The sequence below is a fragment of the Echinops telfairi genome, unplaced genomic scaffold, assembly GCF_000313985.2.
Source record: "Echinops telfairi isolate 266 unplaced genomic scaffold, ASM31398v2 ScPeMD7_3533;HRSCAF=4204_0, whole genome shotgun sequence".
Lineage (NCBI taxonomy): Eukaryota > Metazoa > Chordata > Mammalia > Afrosoricida > Tenrecidae > Echinops > Echinops telfairi.
Genome location: NW_022107431.1, coordinates 60,836,860 through 60,860,971, shown reverse-complemented (window position 1 = coordinate 60,860,971; position 24,112 = coordinate 60,836,860). Strand labels below are relative to the sequence as shown.

General features: G+C 38.3%; 1 protein-coding gene across 11 annotated transcripts in view; it reads left to right on the top strand.

Moving 5' to 3' along the window:
• PTPRK (protein tyrosine phosphatase receptor type K) overlaps positions 1 to 24,112 on the top strand; it is a 640,850-nt gene that overhangs the window by 364,693 nt on the left and 252,045 nt on the right. For all 11 annotated transcript variants that reach the window (XM_045294289.1, XM_004702060.4, XM_045294293.1 and 8 more), the window contains exon 6: positions 4,673 to 4,847. In XM_045294289.1, coding sequence (XP_045150224.1) covers positions 4,673 to 4,847 — 175 coding nt within the window. The remainder of the gene's footprint in view (positions 1 to 4,672; positions 4,848 to 24,112) is intronic.

Here is a 24,112-nt window from a genome sequence, read left to right as displayed (position 1 = left end):
TATGCAAGGAAATGCTTTTATTGTGAGCGATAATTAAGTGAAAATGCATACTTCCTTGATGACGCTTACCTTAGAAAGTAGAGGACTGGTAGCACGTGGGATCCAGAGACTTACTTGAGCCAGGGCTATTTGTATGAGCAAGTTCTGGCATTCTGTGTTTGCAATAAATTAAATAAAAAGCATGGCACGGGTTGGGAGAGGGGGAACCGGACCACGATTCATTTCTCAGTTTTTCTCATAGTTCAGGATATTTGCAATGGAGAGATCCACAAAAATTTAAGAGCAGGATAAAGAGCCTAGACTGAAAGAACTTAACAAAGGCAGCAAATTCTAAATAAGCCTTGCTTCATCAGACAAAAACATACTATTACTTCTTATTTCCTCCTTCCCAGACCTGCCCACTGAGCTAAATTGATAGCCTGTAGTCTAGTGAACACCTGTTATTTGGGTTATAAAAGGAAAAGTTATCATTACTTTTAACTCCTTAAATGCATGTGTTGTCCATTTTTATTTCTAAATGTTATGCATTGCTGGAAGCTGAATAAATAAAATCAGTTCTAGAGAAGCAAGTTTCATTTTAGAACAAGGCATTCATTAAGGCTCAACCACAAATAATTCATTGGATTGAGCCTCCAATTTTTTTTCAAGTGTCTGTCATGTAAAGAAATATTGCTGGATTGGATATTATCAAACTTGGTCTTCAGTTTTAGTCCTGCAACCTGTAGGCTATGTGCCACATTTCTAATATCCTGAATTTAAAATGTTTTAAATCTTTAAGTGGAAATCACTAGCAAAATAGGAGAGGACTGAAAGACCCCAGAAACCTACTCTCATAATACTAGGAGGTTTATAGTACTTGGTCACTGAAATTGGTTTTGAATTTTATGATTATAATAACTTGTCATTAACTTATTAACACCTTGGTCTACTAGACTCATTAATCATAGCAATGGCTAGGCCACACTTACTGCCAGTGAGCTGATTCTGACTCATCACCACCCTATAGGACAGGCTAGAAGTGCCCTGTTGGCTTTCTTTAACACTTTCTGGGACTAGAAAGCCCTGCCTTTCTCCTAGTGATGAACTTACATCCTACATTGCTCTTTTCTTGCTGGTTACCATCAAGTAGATTCGTCTCATGGAGATTCCAGTTATGCAGAGTAGACATGTCCTTTAGGATTTGTTTGTTTGTTTGCTTATATTTTGTGTGTGAAGTAGATAAAGAATTATCCTGTTTCTTTCCTGTGTTCTGTTTCCTTTCCTCCTTCATTCCTAGCCTTGCCCTTGAGGAAATGCTGCCCTTTTTGTAGGGTTTCATATCCTACTCAGCCATGTATTATTTATAGTTATGTTAGTATGATAATACATACAAATGTAAACCTAATGTAATGTAATCAGCTTTGCGATTTCCTGGCTGGAAGACCTTAAGCTAACTCTTCAACTTCTCTAAGTCATGCTGTATTTCTTTCTGAAATAGTTTAGGATGATGATATCTAGATACCCTTAGGCTTTATGTTATATTGTTTCCCTTGTAGTATTACTTTGAATTAATGCTTATTAAAGATTTTACTGTATCTTAAAAGGTGGTAGAGGTTAACCTGATTCTTGTCTCTCAAGAGACCAATGATTTGATTTTATTTATCACATTTTTTGAGTGTCAGTAAATGAAGACAATGTATTTTAGATGTGATGAGAAAAGTAGATGTATTTATATAGAGAGATATAGATAGCATTTAATACAGATATTTGTTTTCTTAAAGTTCTGATGGCCGGAAGTCAAAATGAGAACACTATCGCAATCTTTGGCTTCATCATTATTATTATTTTTAATTTATAGAGCTTTCTATTTTCATTCAAATGAATACCATGTATGTGTGTGTGCTTCTATGTGTGAGTGTTCTCCTTTTACAGGATAGCCCTCAGAGTAGTTAACCTGACTCCTGCATGATTTAATTAACATGAGACAAGGAAACTTCTTTCCAAACAGGATAACAAATACAGACACAGGGGCTAGAATTTCAGCATACAAGTTTGGGATGCAAAATTCAGTCCGTAACAGCGAGGTTGTGAGATAGTTAAACCATAATCTGCAGGATAGGGCCAATTCATGTTATCTGCTCTTTGAATAAGTGTATGGTACAGTCAGTGCCACTGACGGTCTCTTCTCACAATGACCCTGTGGGACAGGGTAGAACTGCTGTGTGGTTTTCTGAGACTAACTCTTCCACGGGAGTAGGAAGTCTCGTATCTTTTTCCAAAGAGGGAGTGGTGGATTCAAATGTTGGGTGGGAGATGAGGCTTTCTACTCGCATGAAGAGTGCTGGGTGTATGATGGTAGAAGAAGACGGGCCCTCCTTTGAGAAAACGTTTGAAGAGAAGTGGTCCTGCAAGAGGAATATCAATACTGGGGAGAGATGAACTGATTAGTGAGAGGGAAATATTTAGGGTTTTCAAAAATCTATTCATAAGAAAAAAGGGAGTATATAAAGGAATGGCATTAAAAATGAGTGTGTGCACTCATGCAAGAATGTTCATAAGGTTGAGCGACATTTTGTGTAAGATGGAGAAATAGACACAGTACATACATGGATTACTGGTTTATTAGGGGAATGGGAGGGGCACGGGGAGGTAATTATGAGTACAAGAAGGAAGAAAGAACACAAGAGGAAGAACTGATTTCAGTGATGACTATTCAACTCTTTTAAATATGGCTGAATGATGGAAATATATGATATACGAATGGTATGCCAGTAAAACTATTTAAAAAAAGATTGAGAAAAAGAAGCAGCAGAGGGAAGGGGAAAGATGGCTGAGAGAGCAATTCAAGGACATTCTCACGGAAGGGTGAGAAATGGGGGTGTCTAAGTGATTAAGAAATGGTGACTCATCCTCTACCATCTAATCAAAAAATGTATCAAAATAATGATATGCTAATTGAAAATCCCTTGACATTGAGTTAATTGTAACTCCTAGGGGCACGCTTTTCCATTTATATGCTGAGCAAATAATCCAAAACCTGGACTATGGGAAGAATAATGTGACATCATAATTGGGCAAACTCAATAACAACCTCCAATATACAGGTTCTATAACCTTCCTGATGTCAGGGTGGTTACCTGTTGGGCTGCTAACCCCAAGGTGAGCAGTTTGAAACTACCAGCCACTTTGAAGGAGAAAGACGAGGCTTTCTAATCCATAAAGAGTTACAGACTCAGACATCCATGAGGCAGTTCTACACCATCCTACAGGATTGCTATGAATGCTACACTACCACTATCCACACAAAGGCCGTGAGGATGGTTTCTGACATTTAATGACAGTGCAGAGGACTTGAAGGTCAGGGAGAGACTTCATGATGGATCACATATCTACATTAAACAAACAAACAGACAGACAAAACCTTCAAAGCTGGACCAATAATACATCATCAGCATAATCAGGAAACCATTGAAGTTGTTAAACATTTCATTTTACTTGGATCCAAAATAAACCCCTCAGAAACAGCAGTCAACAAATCAGTCAGCACTGTATGGGTCAAATCCGCCGCAGGAGGCTGCTTTAATGTGTTAAAAAGCAGAGGTCACCTTGACAACTGAGATATGCCGCACTCATTTTTAATTGATTCATTTTAATTGCTTCATGTGCATATGAAAACTGGACAATAAATTAGAAAGTGAAAAGGAATATGGATGTATGTGGATTGCTGTGTTAGGGGGGAATACTGAAAGTCGCAGGGATTTCCAAAGCAAACAAATCTGTGTTGGAGGAAGTATAATCAGAATGCTCCCATTCTGGACAATTTTTATATGTTCTTTTTTCCTTTCGTACTATAGAAGGGTTTTCTTTCCTATTATTACATATGGAAGGTCTTTACATATCCTGCATATTTATCCTTTGGCGATCATTTCCTTGAGAAATAGTACAAATAAAACATTGTGTTTTCAGCTTACTTTTGGTTTTCTTAACAACATAAGGAAGCTAGTAATTTTATCAGAGTTGAAATTTTCAGTCATTTTCTTTATCGTTTATCTTTGTTGGTCTTGTGTAAAATATTATGATGTCATAAATATATTTTCAAATGGTTCATTTTGAAAGATGACATGAGTGCTTTTAGCATTTAAATTCTGATAATTACTTATTTAAAAGGATAAATATTTTAACACATAAAACAAAATAGAACTGTGCAAAAAGTACAAATTTTTCTTTGGTTTTAAGTTATTCATCAATATTGTAATTCTGTGGTAGACCATGCTACACATTTGGAAGACTGGCATGCATAGTATTGGTGCAAGAAGATTCTACTCTGCATGTTTAGTATCAAGCCTAAGAGAAATTTACAGTCTCTCTCAGGAAATGGACAGATTGGGGTTCATTTGTGAACCCCTTGCCATGGGCCTGGCCTTCCTGTTAATTGAAGCATACTGGGGATAGTTGTAATTTTACGGAAAATTGAGCAAATTGCAGTGACAACACTACATCCTTTAAAAGATTCCTGTATTTGCATACATCCTTTCCTCATTGAATGGCAAAGGAAAATATTGGGTATCTGCCTAGACATTTCCCCCTAATTAAGCAGCAAGAGTAACTTCTCACCAGTATTGATTGTTAAGATGCTTTAGATGTGTGGAAAAGTGAAGAACTTGCTTTTTTAAAGATCGGTTTCTGTTTGCAGAGACGGAATGGAGAAGATACCCCAGTAGCCCAGACTAAGAACATCAATCACAGAAGGTTTGCTGCTTCCTTTAGATTGCAAGAAGTGACAAAAACAGACCAGGATTTGTACCGCTGTGTAACTCAGTCAGAACGAGGTTCTGGTGTGTCCAATTTTGCTCAACTTATTGTGAGAGGTAAAGTAAAACTGTTTTCACTTTATGAAATCACATGGCTGTATAAAAATGAAAGCAACTTTATAAATATTTGATACATTTTTATCTGCTGACGTCTTTATTTGAAGTCACTATAAAAACTGTAGCACTGCAAATTTCTTATGACATATTAAGGTAAAATTAAGAAGTGCGTGTCAGTCCACTTTTTACAAAGTTCTCATCTGGATGAACATAAAATGCCATAATCTCCTTCTTCCTGGAACATTAATTGATTTTTCCCTGTTGAAAAGGGCTGTGCAGATATTACCCTGAGTCCTCAAAGCATTATTTCTATATGGACAAAATAAAGGCTCCTGTATCCATGTGGACCTATGTGTTTTGACATTTTTAAAGCCAAATGTGACGTGTGTTTTATAAATTCTGCTCCTTAATCTTATTACATGGGAATTGTTAAGAAATTCTCATCGGAAATTTAGACACTAAGGTAGCTTCAGATATTGGGAAGGAATATGAAAGATCTGTCTTGATCTGCAGGGTGTAGTCCTAGGTAGGTACCAAACCCACAACCCTCTGCCATCCACTCAATTATGGCTCATAGTGACCCTATAGGACAGGGTAGAACTCTCCCTGTGGTTCTCTGATACTGCAACTCTTTATAGAAGTAGAAAGCCTCATTTTTCTCCCTTGGAATGCCTGGTGGTTTTGAACTGCTGACTTTGGGTGAGCACCCCAACATGTAAGCACTACACTACCAAGGATTCTAAGTTATATACAGAGAAGAAAAATATACAAAAGACAGGAATTGATATTTTTAATCAAGGAAGACCTCTTACATAAGGTTGTAATTGAATCAATATCTTCCAAAATGGAAGATGCCAGTCATGTGAAATGATACAGGAAAAGCAGCTCAGAAACAGACCTTGACGAGTCATCCCACAAATGACGAAATTTTAAATTCTGTAAATTGTTTTTAAAAACATCATTACTTTGGGGGCTTTTACAGCTCTTTTAACAATCCGTACATCAGTTGTTTCAAGCATATATGTACATATATTGCCATCGTTAGTTTCTAAACATTTACATTCTATGGTATCAGTTCCTCTTTTTACCCCCTACCCCTGGTGACCCCTTGATAGATTATAAATTATTATTAATTTTGTAAATGTTTCTTAAAAGAATGTTTTGCACACCCTAACCAAAAACCATCTCAATGGAACTGAGTTTGGTGAGAGGTTTCTGGGAAGGCCCTTCTGAGTTAACCTTGGCTAAGACCGGGTCTGGAGGTTGGACAACAGTTGCTCGGGTGAGTGTTAGGAGTACAGGAATGCCAGCGTAGAAGAAGCATTAGCAGGCAGACAGCACATGATGTGCCAGGGCCTAGAGGCTTGAAAGAGAATATTAGCTACATCCATATTCAAGTTAATATATTTTATAATACTTGACATACAATGTCTTTTACATACGTTATTTCATCTTAAGATTTACTTGATTTTAATACTTTAACCTTTAATACTTTTACAGAGAAGGAAATTGAAATTCAGACTATTTGATGATTTGCCCAGAGCCACAAAAGTGTAATAACTGTCTGAGCCAGAATTTAACCCCATGTTTCTTGACTTGTAGAGTGTGGCTGGTTCTTTTATACCAGTTTCTCACATTGTTAAACAAAACTATTAGCCTCTGTATGTTTTTGTTTTTGCAGAGAGGATACATCTATTTAAAGGGTATTTGTATAAATATTCTGGCTCCATTTAAGTCAGTGGTTCTCACCCTTCCTAATGCCATGACCCATTAATACAGTTCCTCATGTTGTGGTGACCCCCCAACCATAAAATTACCTTCGTTGCTACTTCATAACTGTAATTTCAAATATGTGATATGCAGGATGTATTTTCATTGTTGCAAACTGAATATAAATAAAACAGTGATTAATCACAAAACAATATTTGGTCTTGAAGCATGGTGCAGCATGGGTAACAGTCTTCACACTGGGTACTCGTATGTGGGCATATCTGCATGTGAGTGAACTGCCTGGAGACAGCTGGAGGAGCGGTGTCTTAGGTGACCCCTGTGAAAGGGTCGTTCGACTCCCCGAAGAGGCTGCGACCCACAAATTGAGATTTAAGTTCTTTTCCTATCTCCAGAGTTGGCTTACACAAATTCATGAAGTTATTGCCCAATATGTTAGAATCACTAGAAAAATAGGATAGTATTTGTTCAAGTGTTTAATAGAGACAAGTATCACAGGTACATACATCCGTGAATATTTATTTTTGCTGAGCTTCATTCCAGCACCTCTCTCACCCACATGTGTTTTCAAAACCTGAAGGTGTCCTAGGGTTACCTTCAGAATAGTGATTAGTATGCTAGGATTTCAGAAGAAGGGGGAGCTTTGTCCTCAGGCTCACTGTATCTTAAGACATTGTATGTGTATCCCCGTAGGTGGCCAGTGTACTTGTAGCGAGTCAGGATTTCATCCAAGTATATATATATATATATATATATATATATATATATACATACACACACACATATGTATATATGATAGAAAACCCAAACTCATTGTCTCTTGTCCTTTGTGACTAATAGTGATCCTCTAGAACAGGGTAGAACTGTCCCTTGCAAAACTGTATATCTTTACAGGAGTCGAAAGCCTAATTTTTCACCCAAGAGCAGCTGGTGGGTTTGAACTGCTGACAGTGGGGTTGGCAGGCCAATGTGTAACCACTGTGCCGCCAGGGCTCCACATATATACTTTAAAAGAAAATTTATTTTTCTCAGTAGGAAATTCCCCTTGTTTATCCTATTCCACAAATAGATTTAATTATTTTATGAAAACCTGGGTTTTGTTTCCATAAGACATCAGCATTGTCACTGTTCTGAGTGTGTTATTTATGGAATAAATAATTATTCCAGCAAGATCTCTATAGAGAGAATTCTTGACTTTCTTAGGAAGTTTTAGCGTTTTCTAAAGTCAGTACTGACATGTTGTATATATCCTATTTTAGATTTATATTGTAAATATAGATGTAGAAGATGATGGTGTGCTAAATGTGTTATTCAGGATCTGCTCTCATTTTCAAGATATATTTTGGTAGGTTTGGCAGTTTTATATTTTCTTTTCAACACATTTTTACGTTGTTATATATCTCATAGTTATAGGTGATACTTTGTTGCTATGTTATTTGAAAACCAATACAGAGGAATACATTTTTTCATTCCTCTAGCCAACCCACAAATAAATATTCTTTTTTTTTTTTTTTTAAATACATATTTTTAACCAGAAACATACCCTCGAGGGCAGCTGTCCCGGTGCTGAAACAATGCAGCGAATTAGCTATGGTGACAGGTTCTATCTCTCATTGGCACTTTTGAAGTTGACATCCTGTTACATAGATGCGAAAGATGGTAATTTTAAAGGAAATTTTGGGGCCAGTGATATGAATAGTCTTTAATAAGGGCTGGCATGGTATTGCCTGCCGTCGTAGATGACCCTAGGGGAGGGGTTTATTAGTGCATTTTCTTCCAAACTGAAAGTGACAGGGCATGCTTAAGGCTTTTTGTTGCTGCTTGATACAAATGAAAATTTCTCGGCAGCATTCTCATGCTGAAGAGTATTGATCTATTTGTTCCCTCAGCCAGAGGAAGAAAATAGAAAGGAAAAGAAATAAATAATTAAAGCAAGAAAGTATGGGGAGACACAATTTACTTTGTCATGACTTTAGCTTTGCTTCCAGATCATTCTGAGTAATGACCATGTCTCCAGCGTGTGGAAGCCAATCTTTATTGACGAAAAATATTTTACAGAGATGAGATGAACAACAGGCATTTTTGCTGCATGTTTCTAAAAAATTGAGGTGTAAAAAATCTGAAATACATTCTGAAATTGTGTTTACAAGCTTCCAACAGAAAATACCAACCATGTAGTCTGAGCTGTGTAAAGATGGTTTGATCAATTCTTTCTTTACGTGCAGTCTTCTCCGGATCCCTTCCACCTGTTGATGGAAAGGTTGTGTAGTGGAGTCACATGTTGGGCTGCTGTCTGCAGGGCTTTCTGGTCCCATAAATCTTTAGAGTCTCAGAAAGTCAGCATGCAGGCATGCAGTATTTCTACAGTTATGGGAGGTACTGCCCTCTCTTTCACCAAGTTGGCAGGATCAGGAAAGGATTTCATTAGATTGAGATCCTTTAAACACAGAGAGAGGTCAGCTTAGAATAGAACTCAGATACAGGTGCAGCTCTACTCTGTCTTATATGGTTGCTATCAGTCATAATTGTTACTTCTCTGACCCAAACTGCCTACACTAAATGTCTTTAAAACGGCCTTTGCCACAAGGGCACTCGCTTTCTCTCCTTAGTTGTCATGAGTTTTACATCTATTATTTTTATCTCTGAATCCCCGATGACATTTTCAGTTCATTACTGTGGTTGTGCAGTGTGAAAGCACTCATGTTTTGTTTGTCATTTCTTGTTCACCTTTTAAATTTTAATGTTGACCATTAGACGTTATCAAAAGCCCCTGGATATAGAAAACAGATCATATCTATTTCTATTCTTGATGAATTACAGTGGCTTCTAGCTGAACATGAGGGCAATGGTCAATCCAGTTACTCAGCTAGATAAGTACTTATAGTACTACTTTAGAGTCATACTCAGTACTTGGAGAAGGTAGTTCTGTCTATAAAACACATTTCGGTGTTCAGAATTAAATACTAATAATGCGGTTTTCCTTTTAAGACAACACGAAATATCTTAAGAACAAGGGTGTTTATCGGCTTTCCTAATTAGATAATGAAGAGATACACTTCAGGGTTCATGTAATCGTGAAGGACCCAAGTTTTGTTCAGCTCTTCACGCTAAAGTTCACAGAGCTGAGTTCTATTCTAAGTGAGGCCTTCTCTGTGTTTAAAGGCTAACAATCTAATGACATCCTTTCTTGGTCCTGCCCAGTTAGTGAAAGGAAGGGCACCACCTCCCACAGCTATAAAAAGAATAAGATAGTTCCTACTGCAGAAACAGAATGTTGAGTTTCTTGTAAGTGCAGCCTGAGCGCAGAAGCAGTGTTTCGCAGAGAGCGCTGTTAACTGTTCTTGTAGAACAGAAACCGAGAAGATATTTCCGAAGACCCGGTGCTCTGCTGCTATGAAGATTGCTAGTAGCCTGGAAGAAAACAACAACAACTCGGTAGAGTAGTTCTAGTTAGTCCTATAGAGTAGCTGTGAGTCAGAATCAACTCTCTAGCACTCAGCATACTCCATCACACTCGGTTTAATTTTAATTTTTCTATAATGCTTAACAGAATCTTTTCTTAAGTCAAGGAGTCTATTTCTAAAAATAAAAAAAGTAAATGTTATTGTTCCTCACTATCATTGTCTATTCTGACACATAGCAAACCTGTGCGATGGGACAAGAACCGCCCATGCAGGGTTTTGAAACTGTAGTCTGTAAGGGAGTAGAAAGCCTCGCCTTTCTCCCTTGGAGCAGTTGTTGGTTTCGAATTGCTGACCTATGGTTAGCAGCCAATGTAACCCGGACACCACCAGTGCTCAAAACACGTAAATTATTGTGCTGAAATCATAGCAGGTTGCTGACCTCGAAGTTGTAGGGAATAATTGATAATTAGTAACTTGTGGGTGGAGTGAATTATGCTGATAACAGAAGAATCATTCATTTTCTGTGACAGATGATCATTGTTTTCGGTTTTATTAATTTTTTGTAGTGTCTGAACCTCTCTCTTTTTGTAGTTTATAGGAACAACTAAGGTTTATTTTATTTTGTATCTAGTATTTTTACTTAAAAACCATACTGATTTGACAAATAGTTCCTATTCTAGTCTTTTTGTATATACCAGCTAAAAATTAAGTTTGAATATTCCATTTTCGTATTTCTGTTTCAGGAAGATAGACATTTGGAAAGTAGCAGATATGGCATACTTTATGAATACATTTGCTTCTACATGTTTAAAGGCCAGGGAACTTCTTGTTTGAGCCCTTCAGTAGTCAAGCACCATGCAGTACGGATTTTTAACTGTTTTTTATAGCACAGCTGTCAGACTCATGAATTCATAGAAAGATCCTTATTTATTTATTTTGCTAATGGTGACTTGAAGATTCTTTTTTTCTATTGTGAAAAACTAGTCCATTTGACAGGGAATTGGGAGTTAGCTGGGAGAATCTGAAATAAAATGAAAATCTAGAACCACAAAGATAACCATATACACATTTTTCCCAATTGCCCATACTTAGTTAGGGAACCACATTGCAAATAATGAAGATAAAATACCACAAATTCCAAGGAGATTCCAACGATCTCAAATTTTAATATTTAATTTTGCTACCCTTGAGTGTGATAAAAACAAGCATTTGGAGTCTCCTCTCATTCATGGTAACTGCTTGTCATTCAGGCGATTCAGTGTTCAAGATGTCTGGTACATTTCTAAATTCTAAATGAGCACAAGGATACTAGATGTCCTCGTTTCAGATGGTGCCCTACGATGCAACCAGAAACTGAATACTGATATAAAATGTTCATTTAATCAGTTCAAAATATTTTTTTCCAAGTTAAAAAGCATTAAAAAATGGTGGTCTGCATTGCTTTTAAAACACAAGGAAAATGTTGGCTTTGAAATGGAAGAAGCACACCAGCCTATGCGATCATGAGGTGTTGAAGGGATCAGGTACAAGCATCATCAGAACAAAAAATCTTACCATAGTGAATGATGGGGGAGTGTGGAGTGGAGACCCAAAGCCCATTAGTAGGCCACTGGAGACCCCCTTGTAGAGGGGTCTCGGGGAGGAGACGAGCCAGTCAGGGAGCGACGTAGCAATGATGAAACATACAACTTTTCTCTAGTTCCTAAATGTTTCCTCCCCGCTCCCACTATCATGATATGAATTCTACCTTGCAAGTCCGGCTAGACCATAGGGTGTACACTGGTACAGATAGGAACTGGAAATACAGGGAATCCAGGGCGGATGATCCCTACAGGACCAGTGGTGTGAGTGGCGATACTGGGAGGGCAGAGGGAGAGTGGGTTGGAAAGAGCAAACTGATTACCAGGAACTATATGCGACCTCCTCCCTGGGGGATGGACAACAGAAAAGTGGATGAAGGGAGATGTCGGACAGGGCCAGATATGACAAAATAATAATTTATAAATTATCAAGGGCTCATGAGGGAGGGGGGAGCGGGGAGGGAGGGGGAAAATGAGGACCTAATGTGGGGGGCTTAAGTGGAGAGCAAATGTTTTGAGAATGCTGAGGGCAATGAATGTAAAAATACACTTTACACAATTGATGTATGTCTGGATTGTGATAAGAGTTATATGAGCCCCTAATAAAATGATTTTAAAAAATGAAAAAAATAAAGTAATTCTATCTGATGTAAAAAAAAAAAGAAATGTAATATTAATATTGTCTGGGAATTATGGCTAGTACTGAAACTATTCTATTGACTTCTATGCACCATTATGCCAAGTAATTTTTTTCCTGTTAATTTTCTTCTCCACCGAGTTTCCTTGTAAGTACTTTATAAACTTGGTAGTAGATAGACTGCAACATTTGTTTTGTTTTGATTTCCTTAATGGTTATTTTCCTCTTAGTTTATTTTTTTAATCAAAATGTAAGAAGAGCTCTTTTTGAAATTACTTCTAAATATATTTCTAGAGATGATTCACATGCATAGTCAAAAACTTGTTTAGCAGTTCAGGCGATGGCCAGTCTTCTTTGGAATACACTTTTAGGGTATTTGACCTTTGGGAGGTTTTTCCTTAAAGAGTGTAGAAATATAGAGAAAAACCGGGGTCATGTGCATGCACAGTGATTCTTCTGGCCTCTGGGTAACGTGATTCCAGAACACAGATAGTATCCACGTACTTTCCTCTGCAGTCTCGCTTCTCCTCTCTTAGAGTTTGTAATCAGTATAACGTGCTCCCGTTTGTACGGAGGCACTGTTATCTACTCCACAGAATAGCAGTGTCTCATTTACATTCCCCTCCCTGCTCACCATTTTCCGTTTTCTTAACCTACACCTAAAATGAAGCTGGGAAGTCCATTTGAAGTAAAAATGTTCAGTCTCTCTGGGTTCCTTTATGACTTATTGGCAAAACCAGCTGGCAGCCACGCCTGAGTAATGTCAGTGGTCCAGGCATCGTGAAAGGACCAGGGACACAGCAGACACAGACGTAGTCCTCAAGCCGTTTGCAGTGTAGCGAATTCTGCAGGAACGCAGGAGACCCTCTGGACAGGTCTGCACCTGGAGCTTGCACAGAGTTAGTATTCTGTAAGGTGGGGGGGGGGTCTCTCAACTATTGAAAAATTATTTGCCATATAAGTTATTCTATAAAAACCCTGTCATAAGCACTTATTTGGTAAATAACGAGTGTTATAGAAAGTTAATTGAACAGAAATTCCATAGTAAGAGCCAGAGATAATTTATGGTAGCTAGTGCTACAATGAGTAAAAAGGGGTTACCTTCGCTATTGATTGCTACTATAATAAAAATTTCACAAGTAGATGTCTTTAACAATCAGAAATGTATTAACAATCAGAAATTTACACTTTAGTGGGCTTTAGTGAAGCCATGAGACATAATCAGCTCTAAGGCAGAGAGCTTGAGTTTTGAGTTGAGGGGAGGCTTCTCTGCTTCTGGTCTCTTAGCTTCTGTGTCTAGACCACATGGATACCCCATTGGATCTGGTTTTGTCACATCTCTGCTTGCTAGCTGTTATTCTCTTTCTCTTATATCCCAAGAGAGGTTGACGCAAGATATACCATAAACCCATCCTGTATCACAGCAAAGATGGCTCATTCTCAGTGGGCTTGTAATATTAGACATGGAGGTTAGGATTTACAGCACATCTATACTAGAGACACAGGTCAATCAAGAACAGTGATATAGCCATTGCAGTAGCATATTATTAAACATTTTCCCCACCATTTTAATTTCAAAGGAGTCTTCAGCACTTCACCTTTAGCATACACCTTAATGGTAACACTATTTTTTTACAGTTTTATTTGCACATCATCCACATATCATGCAATTTGACAGTTCAATCATATCAAGAAGAACTGGAGATTTTTAGAACTTTTTTTCATGGTTAAATTGCTTTTAAAATGAGTGTAATCACCATCAGTTTTAGTGCTCCTTGCCCCCTCCTGCATAGTTTGTTTGCTCCCCCAACCCCCTCCTCTCTGTCTCCCACCCATTACCCAGACCTCCTCTATAAACCCTTGCATCAGTTGTTATCTCTCTGCATCTCCTTCTTCTGTGCTTCACAAACTGGCAGACCCAACAGAAACAACAAGACACAGAAATAAAGTGGTCCGGATAAATAATAATAATAATACAAAGATAAAAATGCAAATAATGCATAAGAAAGAAAAGACCACCTTCAGTATTTGAAAGGCCAGGGAGGGAATTTTTGTTATGGAACAAGCAAGAAATACTTGCACCTAGAACGGTTTCAGGTTGGGTCAAGAGGGAGGTCAACTGACCACTTATCCAGTTTGATACAGTGTAATCATGATTACAGTGGTCTCTATCTGATAGCATATCTGTTCAAGATCCTTGTCTGTGGCTAGTGGAATATACCAGTGGGTTAATCTGAGTAGATACTGTACAGATTAGTTTTTCCCACCCCCACCCCCAGTCTTCCACAGCCTTCTGCATATTGGGTGTTCACAGTTTAGCCTCTGATACTTTTCCCTTTGCCATTTTTGACTTTTTTAATTGTCTTCTTTGGGTTATACATGCTGGTGTGCATCTTCCATGTGGACTTAGTGACTCCTCGTTTAGATGGCTGCTTGTTTGAAGACAAGCCTTTATGACCCCAGACACTATTCTGATTGATAACCAGGCACCATTTGTTTTCTTTTCCACACTCCTCTATAGAACCCCAATCATCAGTGATCATTTTATGAAGGTGAGTATTGAGCAGGACCATATTACCATAATTAATTTTTCTTGGATTGGGTCTAGAGTCAGTGGGGGCCCAGAGTCTATCTGCTCGCCACTGGGATGTACATGACTCAGGTTTCCTTTGGCAGTTGTATTGTGTCAAAATTAAACCCCCCTAAAACCAACTGTCCCAAAAGCAGCAAACCAACTTGCAGACAATACAAAACCAAGCAAACTGAAGGCAGCAAAAAAAAATAGAAATCCATAGAACCAAGATAAAACATTGTCAATCATCCGCATGGGAAATAAGGCGATTGCGCTGGTAACAACATGAATTTTCCCAATGACAGAGCACTCTGGACACTGTTGGTCTGAGGAGTCTATGCAAGTACAGTTCATCTGTGAGCCACAACCCATCAATTGTTGCTCCAAACAGATCCCCCACTGGATTGAGCTCTGTGTACTCTAAGCTTGATGGTGGGTGCAAGGGGGTCTTCCAAGTTCAGATCCCTGCCCACCAGATCAAAGTCCATCATGTCAGTAGGAGGGGAGCATCCAGCTTCTGAATACAGAGGGGTACCACCACCCCCACCTCACCCCTCCCTCCAAAAAGGGAAAAAACCTCTACTGGGCAGAGCTTTAATAGAACACATTTTTTCCTGCTAAGCGAGCATCCAATAACTCACTCTGAGTTGGTGCACCCAATGGCGTCCCCTGGTGTATTCGTCCAGGTTGGCTAGAGAAACAAATTCATAGACACTCATGTGTTACATAAAAGAACAATTGAACATTAAGAAAACATTTCAGGCCAGTCTAGATCAAGTTTTTAAGTCCATTAGTAACTCATATGTCCAATACCAGTCTATCAATTCCTCTTCAGGAGGAATTAGTTTCTTTTAACTAGAAAGTAAGCATTGGACAGCTAATGAAAGATTGGTGTTTTAGAACTAGCAGCTGCGCCTAGAGAGGTGCGGCAGTCTGCTCCTATAGAGATTTACAGTCACGCAAACCCTATGAAGAGTCTCTATGAGGCAGAATCAGTTCTATGTAGGTGGTAAAGACAGCATTGCCATTGTGTCCATTTAGACTCATCGTGACCCGATACCCATTGCCACCATCTCGATGCCGACTCAGTGGTTCATCAGGACAGGCTAGAGTGCCTCCGTGACTAATGGTGAAGGGGACTGGAACGCCCTGTCTCTCTCCTCTGGACCACTGGCTGTTTCAAACTGCTGACCTTGCAGAATCGCAGCCGGATGCTTAACCACTACACCATCGAGACTCCCTGTGGGACAGTGTGTAAGGCTTCCTGTGGGTTTTTGAGGCTATAAAAATTTACAGGAGCAGAAAAATCTTCTCTCTGTCATGTCTGGAGGTTGGTGTGTTCAACCAACTGACAGCATGGAGTACTGCTCCCATAAAGGACCCACTACTCCACCAGGGATTTTTCTGGCATTGGTACTTCTCCAGAAATTCTGCTTACAATTCCCTCCTTCTTTGATCCACAGCAGCCATACGGGACTCTTCTCTTCACACTCCGGCCTCTGGTTGCCTGCTTATCACTCTCTTCCCTAGCACTTGCTCTCCTCGCCACGAGCACTTGTTTGCCACCAAGCTCTGCACGTGATCACACTCTTACTTCATTCAGATCCTGCAGTTATTCTCCCAAATAACGAAAGGTCAAATGATAGTTATTTTCTCACACAAAAGAGAGCTCATCGATTTTGTTTTACAATGTTTCTCTCCTCCAAGCTTATTTAGCTTGAAGTTTTCCAAAGATCTTTATGTCACGCTTTCCATGTGTAGGCACTGAAGAAATCGCTCTACTAGACAGCTCTCTCGGGAATGTTTGCATTGTTGAGGAGATCTAGCCAATGGCGGCAAGCACATTAATTGCTTGCTTCTTTCAGTTTTCGGCTTTCTTGTATACCCTGTGACTGCTCAGCACCCTAATTCATCTTCACAGCTATTACTTTCACTCGTGTCTCTGTCTTCTCTCTCCCATATTCCTGTAAAAAGCTTGTTGACTAGTCTCCGTACTTCGGCACTTGCTGCTCCAAATGAGTCTTCACCGAGTAGCCAAAGTGACCGTGGTTCACGGTGTAAGTCAGAATATGCCCTCTGTGCCTCTGATGGCTTCCTGTTCCTGCAGGATGGATTTCCGACCTCTCACCAGTCTCCAAGGCCTTTCGTGACTTCCGCTTCTGCCCTTCTCTCCAATTTGCTCATCAAACTCTCCGCAGCACTGATCATTTTCCCCCTTTCAATTTACCTCTTTGAACACCTAGTTCCCTTTTTCATCGGAAAGCTTTTGTTCATTGGCCTGTAGTTCTCCTTCCCTGATCTCCAAAATACAATACCTGTCTTTCATCTGCCTCCTCCCCTAGTCAGAAGAAGTCAAGGAGATTACCTTTCACTCATTCCTGAGCGTCTCTACATCCTGCACAGTCATCAATAAACAGCAGTTATAATCAAATCAAAACCTCGGCCATTGAGGCAATTCTGATTCATGGGGACGCTACAGGACAGGGAAGACTGGCCCCTGTGAATTTCCAAACCTGTAACTCTTTATGGAGTAGAAAGCCCCATTTTTCTGCCATATAGTCAATACATTGTAAAAGAAACAAGAACAGTGTATTGTTGTAAAGCTCTGTGTGAGTTCCTGGACTCATTTGTGGAAGAGGCAGGAGGGCCCTGCCGTTGCTGTTGGGTGGTGGTGGGCGGGAGGTGTCAGGGTGGGGGGTGGGTTGTTAGGGAATGGGCTGATGAGTACGTGTACTTTCAACTGGCCTTTGGAAGCTGAGCAGGATTTATCTGTTTTTATTGTAATTTGGGTTAAAGTTTACAGAGCAGGTTGATTTTGCCACGAACAACTTGTGCAAGTTATGTTTTGTGGCATTGATTACAATCCCCACATATTAACAGTAATCTTGCCACTTTTACTCATCCTTCCTTCTTATCCCTTTTTGCCTTCGGAGTTCTATCCCGAGGAAAAGCTGCTCTTGTGCTCTCTATTAGCTGATTATTCTAAGAAATGTGTAACCTTGTAGTGTTATTCTCCTTTTGACTATTGCTGCACTGAAAGTTGAACCACATGGGTAAGTTCAGCTTCAGACCTGAAATGTGTCTGAAGGCCCCAGTTTCTGGGTTTTAACTCGTCACTCTATGACTAATAAGTCTGTTTAAAAAAAACACCATAATTTTGATTTCTGCTTCACATTTTTCTCCTACTGTCTAAGACATTCTATCAGAATAACAGGAGTGGTGGTAGACTGCATCTAGTTCCTTTGCTTTCAAGGTCAAGGAACCTGAGGTCCACGCAGTGTTTTAATTCTTTGGACTATTTGTTTATACGAATCTGACCAATGTTTGCACCCTAGATGACTCCTCACTATCTTTTAAGACCCAAGTCACTACTCACCTCCGTAGAATGCAGAACATTCTCTTTGTAAACTATCTTTATGCCAGTTGAGTTAGCCCCCCCACCCCCAGCCCCGACAACAACAAAGATTGATACTGTGCCCCAATTCCCTGTAAATTATTAACTTAAGGTGTCTGTAAATTATTAACTTAAGGCGTATGGTTATAGGTAAGATTTCTTCATAACTTTGCCCCCTGATTGCTCTCATGTATGTAGACTTATTTATAGTCCATACAAATACATGTGTAGAAATATCCTGTGTCAAACCTGTATTGTCATTAACGTAGGCCTATTCACCTACCCATCCCTGCTCAGCTTGCCTGTATGTGTATCCACTCATAGATTGTTATTGTTGATATTGCATGCGTATGTACTAGGACTTATCTTTGTTATCAGTAGGTCTTGTACACCTTGCCTTCCTTTGCCTTAGTAATATTGTTCTGATTGTGCCCTTATTTACTTATAGTTATTCAGGAAAGAATTTATATAGATAAGTAAAGTGCTGGAATTTGTCCTGCAGGAACAGCAGGCCATCAGAGGCAGCGAGGGCATATTCTAACTTACCGTGTGAAATATGGTCACGTTGGCTCCTCTCTAAAGACTGGCGTGGAGGAGACAAGTGCTGAAGTAGGAACACGAGTTAGCAATCTTTTTTTCAAAAAGGAGTACAGATAAGAAAAGATGGTGGCACGAATGAACATAATGGCAATGAAGATGAATAAAAGTTCTGAACATTCACAGGGCATACAATAAAACTTGGAAATTGAAAGAAGAAATTAACATGCCCATCTCTATTAGCTATATCTCCTTGGCAGTGCACAAATTCCTGAGAGAGTTGTCGACTACAACTATTTATTCTGGACATATGAATAGAATGCATTATGTAAAGAACTTTTGAAAACTTAGAGCTAAATAACTTTGGAGGGAAATTGTTGGTAGATATCTTGGCAAGAACACAATGGAATGACAAGAGAAAGGCATTATGGGAGACTTCTAGGTTTTCTGCTTGATTACCAGGTGAAATAGAGTATTCTGGACCGACGTTTAAAAGATGTATCAGTAACATATTAGAGAGCACAGATTGTAACTTAAGTTATAAACCTTGTTATTGTAGTGAAAAATGGCCAAGCTTAAAACCTTTGGGCTTGTGGAAAAGATTTAGAATAATTGTGGAACATTAAATAGGGATTTAATAAAAGATGAATCCAAAAATAGGTACCAAGTGCATAGAAATATTTTGCATTGTGTAAGCTTCCATTTCATAGCTTTTAGCCAAAGCTATTAGAATGTTTCATGACTTTAAGCTTTGATAAATGCAAATGTATTCAATCAAATTGAAATATTTAGAAAGATAACCCTAACATGGTTAGATACATTTTCTTTTTTGTTTCTGCCGCTCTGTATGTATCATATGTATGTATCTCTGTTTAGCCACCTACTGAAAGATAAGTAGCATATAGTATATATAAATATTTTTTCTGCTTCCTATAGATTCTTGGCTAAGTGCAAATTCTTTTCCTGTTCCTTGTAAAAACTTTTTATTTCATAGAAATAATGAAAGCTCTCTAAAAAGAGTTCGCTACTCTGTGCTCTTCAGAGTTTGACCTTGATAGTAATGTTCCTATATTTATCTCTCTAACATCAATTTTTTAAGGGTAGGCAGGAGGAGTAGTCTCTTGCTAGGCCTCTTGGCCAACAGCATTTCTTAGTTGAAAAACATGTCTTTTCATTACAGCGGGTACCTTTAAAACATGTATTTAACAGGTAAAGAGCTCCCACCTGCCATAATTTTGCTATGCTAAAACCGCTAGCTTTGGCATTTCTGTGTATTGTTCAAGATCGTTGAAAAAGTAGTTACAATGACCAAAGTGGCTGCTGCATGGTAATGATGAAAAGCAAGGTGTTTGGAATTCAACATGGATCTTTGAAAATGCAAGATGTCAGAGAAGCCATATATTAAAGAGAATTTGAATTGGAAACTGAATCCCAATCTGCCACTGGGAACATTTTGATCATTTTGATTTATTAAACTTTTATAACAGCATTCAGATGCAGCTGAATTAAAACCCTTCAGTCTTGGACAGTTTATGGTACGCAAACCGCGGTGTCACGGGTGTCATTTTTGAAGGTTCCCAGCAATCAGTGACAAGGGAAAATATGGGCGGATGAGGGTCTTATTTTAAAAGGCAGTTTCCACTTTGATTCTGGCATCTAGTTTTAAATCCCTCCCTTTTATTTGCATCATGTCAAGGATGAACGCAATATTTTGCATTTTGGGCTTACTAAGTATTCCAAGAGTTCGGATTATTTTTTTACACTAACAGAAGATTCTCTGATTCATAATTTTGAGCTAGAAAATCTGCTTTTATATATTTACAAAAGACCGTCCTTCCTGTGGACGTGTGTGGGTGCACTGAGAGGCACCTGGGCTTAAATTTGCATTTGAGTTTTATGGATACTAATTCAAGTGATAGAAAGATGTAACGTAATTCCAAAGAAACAAAATACCTGAAAAACAAAAAGCAGGAGAGAGAGCACACTTTCCTACAGCTATTATAATTCTGTGCATCAGATCTTTTAAAAATCATCTTTCTGCATCAGCAACCATGGGTATTCTGAAAAGCAGTCCCATAATAAAGACAAATCAATTACTATTAGGCACTGTGGGTTAAAGGCATTACAGGTCCACACTCACTTTAGCAGCTGTGGAGGGTACTTAGCTGTGAATCAGAAATGATGCAAAAGACAAATGAGACAGAGTTCAAGGAGCAGTAATGTGAGGGTCCAGCACTATCATTCCAAGCTGTCTGAGCAGTAATGATGGATGGTTTAGTGGCAAGAAGTAATAATACCAGATGATGAAAGATGCATCTCTGCATCTTGAACCACAGCACACTGTCTACCTGTTGGATTTGTGGAGCATAATGATTCCTGATTTGCAACCAAACGGGTTTGCTGCATTTAGTAACCCAGATTTTTGGCAGCTGTGAAGGAAGCAAGTAGCATATCAAACACTCCTGCATATTGTAAATTTAATTACCTCATATTTATGCATAGTAGTTGTTGACAGGCTCTTGTAAGCTATGCTAATATGGTAGGTAATTTGTTACCTCCAGAAATCACTTTCTATGTGTCTTCTGATCATTATCATGAAACATGATAAATGATCTAGACCATAAGGTATAAATGGAAATGAAATGGATAATTGGATTCTATGTCTAAATTGTGGCTGCAATAGTTGCAGCAATTGTAATTGAATTTATCTCATAAAAGTGTGTTTGGCAATATATCAGTGACCTTTAATCATCTTGAGGCTTATGGTGTTATATAAAACTACTCATGATTATAAAAGTTGATCAGCGATTGTTTTGAAGAATTCTCTGACACATAAATGTTTCCTTTTCTTGCCTATCCACCTATATTATTTATGTATCATGTTTATCTACAATGGGTTTAAGCCATAATACTGATAATCTCTTTTACATACAGAACATGAAGCATTTCATCGATACTGATGGGTAATTGAATGGTGTAGGAACAATGAAAATTACAGTTGAAATAATTTTTATGTATACCATTTACCATTATTAGCACACATGATGAAAGTTTGCCGTTTTAGTGGATGTGATTCAAGAGAATGTCGATGAAGCACATATATAAAATAGATATTGTTAGATATCATTAGATTTTAATTTTCTGTCTTATCTCCATAGTTCACTTTAAATAAAAAATCATTTTATTATGAATATTGAAACACTCCATTAATTTATTCCTTGATTTGATGACCATTTTTGTGCAGTTACTATTGATTAATCTTTGCACTTCAGGCTAATAAAAATGACTTATCCATCCTCGTTGACACAAAGAGTTTATGAATCAATAAACAATGTAAATACTAGGATAGATAATCTTTGACTCTTTTAGTTCCATATCTAGTTATAGAAATACCTAGCCTTTAAATTAGACTATGATGTAATTTCTTCCTTGATCCTTATAATTCCTTTCCACTTCTAGCTTTCATAACATCCAAGAAGCTAACAAAACTTTTGTTGTTTATATCTCTTCTTTTTTATTTTCAACTAAGAAATAATTAACTTCAGCTATAGATAACGACGTACATATAGGAATTCAAGTGATTTGGAAATGTGACATTTCCTTGGAATGAAATGTATCAATAAGCAGGGCATATCCATAGATTCTTCTCCACCTTCAAATGTGAACACTGTAATATGTTCATTTTCCATGCACATTTGTAGTTGGGTAGCGTAGCTTTAACTGGTAAACTTATTTCAGTAACTGATTGATGTTGATGTTCAGGGGTTAATAACATGATCAAGGCATTTAATTCTCCTTTCTATTAAGTGTATGACTGCAATGTGTTGTGTAAGTGGTAAAAATGATCTTCTATTTAGAATACATTTAAAGTGCTCCAGGCACCGATAGAAGCTTTGCCTACATTGTTTCTCTCTTCTCATGACAGCAGCAGTTATAAATTATACAGATAGGTATCCCCATATTTCCACACAAGACATCTCAGACTGTAACTCAAGTCTATATCCAAAGCTCATGAACTTTTCACTACACTAAGATAAAATTATGCTTTCCAAAAACATTGTCTAAATTTAGACGGTGGTATGAAGAAAGATGCTACTGAGAATAAGATTTAAATAAATGTCATCTATAATCAGATGATTATGGGTGCCCCACCTCATACTTTATTACTGTTCATTATTATATTGCTTTGATGATCTTACCCTCACGTCAGAAACAATGCTCTCACGGTCGGTCACTGGGCTGCTGCTTTTGCCTGTGTACTTCACGAGCAGCATTGAAGCCAGAGCCTACCATGTGACAGGTGTGATTCTCACCAGAAGAGTCTCTACATCAACCTTGGGTAAATCTTCAAACCATGACCACCTCGTGCCTTCTTTCAGAGGCCAGTATAGTCAAATGAATGTGTGCGTGCACGCACACATTCATGGAGACATATTTATCATCCTGGAGCCCGGTTTCCTGATCATTTTTGTAGGATTTCATAAGCAAGATTAGAGATTGGCTCGTTTATTAGTTCTATGGAACTTTTGGAAACATCTTAAATATGTTTAATAATATCTATTAGTCTACAGATTTCAGAACTTCCTTGATTGTGAAATAAATTAGTCATCCCAAACTATATAGCCTGTCCTCTTTATCATGTGACATTTCTTAGAAAGCAGATAGATCACCACCACTTACTTTTTATTTAACTATTTTATTGACCTATAATTCACATATCTTTCAATTCCATGCTATATTACAAAGAGTTGTGCAGTTATCACCACAACCTATGTTAGATCATTTTCTCCTTTTTTAGATCATTTAAAACATTATTGTATCAATTATTACTGGGTCCCCATCTCACCCAAACCTTCCGTCTCATAACCCTAAAGAGCTATTAATCTGGTGGCTTTCGCTAAATTTATCTAGTCTGCATTTCATGTAAAGAAAACCATATTTTTAAAAAACTCTAAACAGAGAAAAAAAACACCGTTGATCCAAAAGAAAGCAGACGATAGTAAAACACCAGAGCAAGGTATAACTAGGTAAAATAGAAAAACTAAGGATACGATGTTGAATTTTAACTTAACTAGATCTGCCGTAACCCAGTTTCCTATGTCCTTTGAGGACAATAATACTTACCTTCCTGCTCCCTGGGCTTCGGGAGGTCAGTGGAGGCGTAATCCGTGTGAGGACTCTGCCCATGGACCTCTGGCTTTCCTCACCAGCCAGAGCCTCTGTAAACCAGAAGTGCTCAGAAGTTAAACTTGAATACTACTCCCTCCTCTGGTTTTGGATTTTATGATTTAACAATCCTTGGGTAACATGAACTAGTACGCTCTTTCAGTGGGGACTTATATGACATCTCACTTCAATGTGTCTGCTTGTTTAAGACAAGTCCTTTACGACCCCAGATGCTACTCTTTCTGAT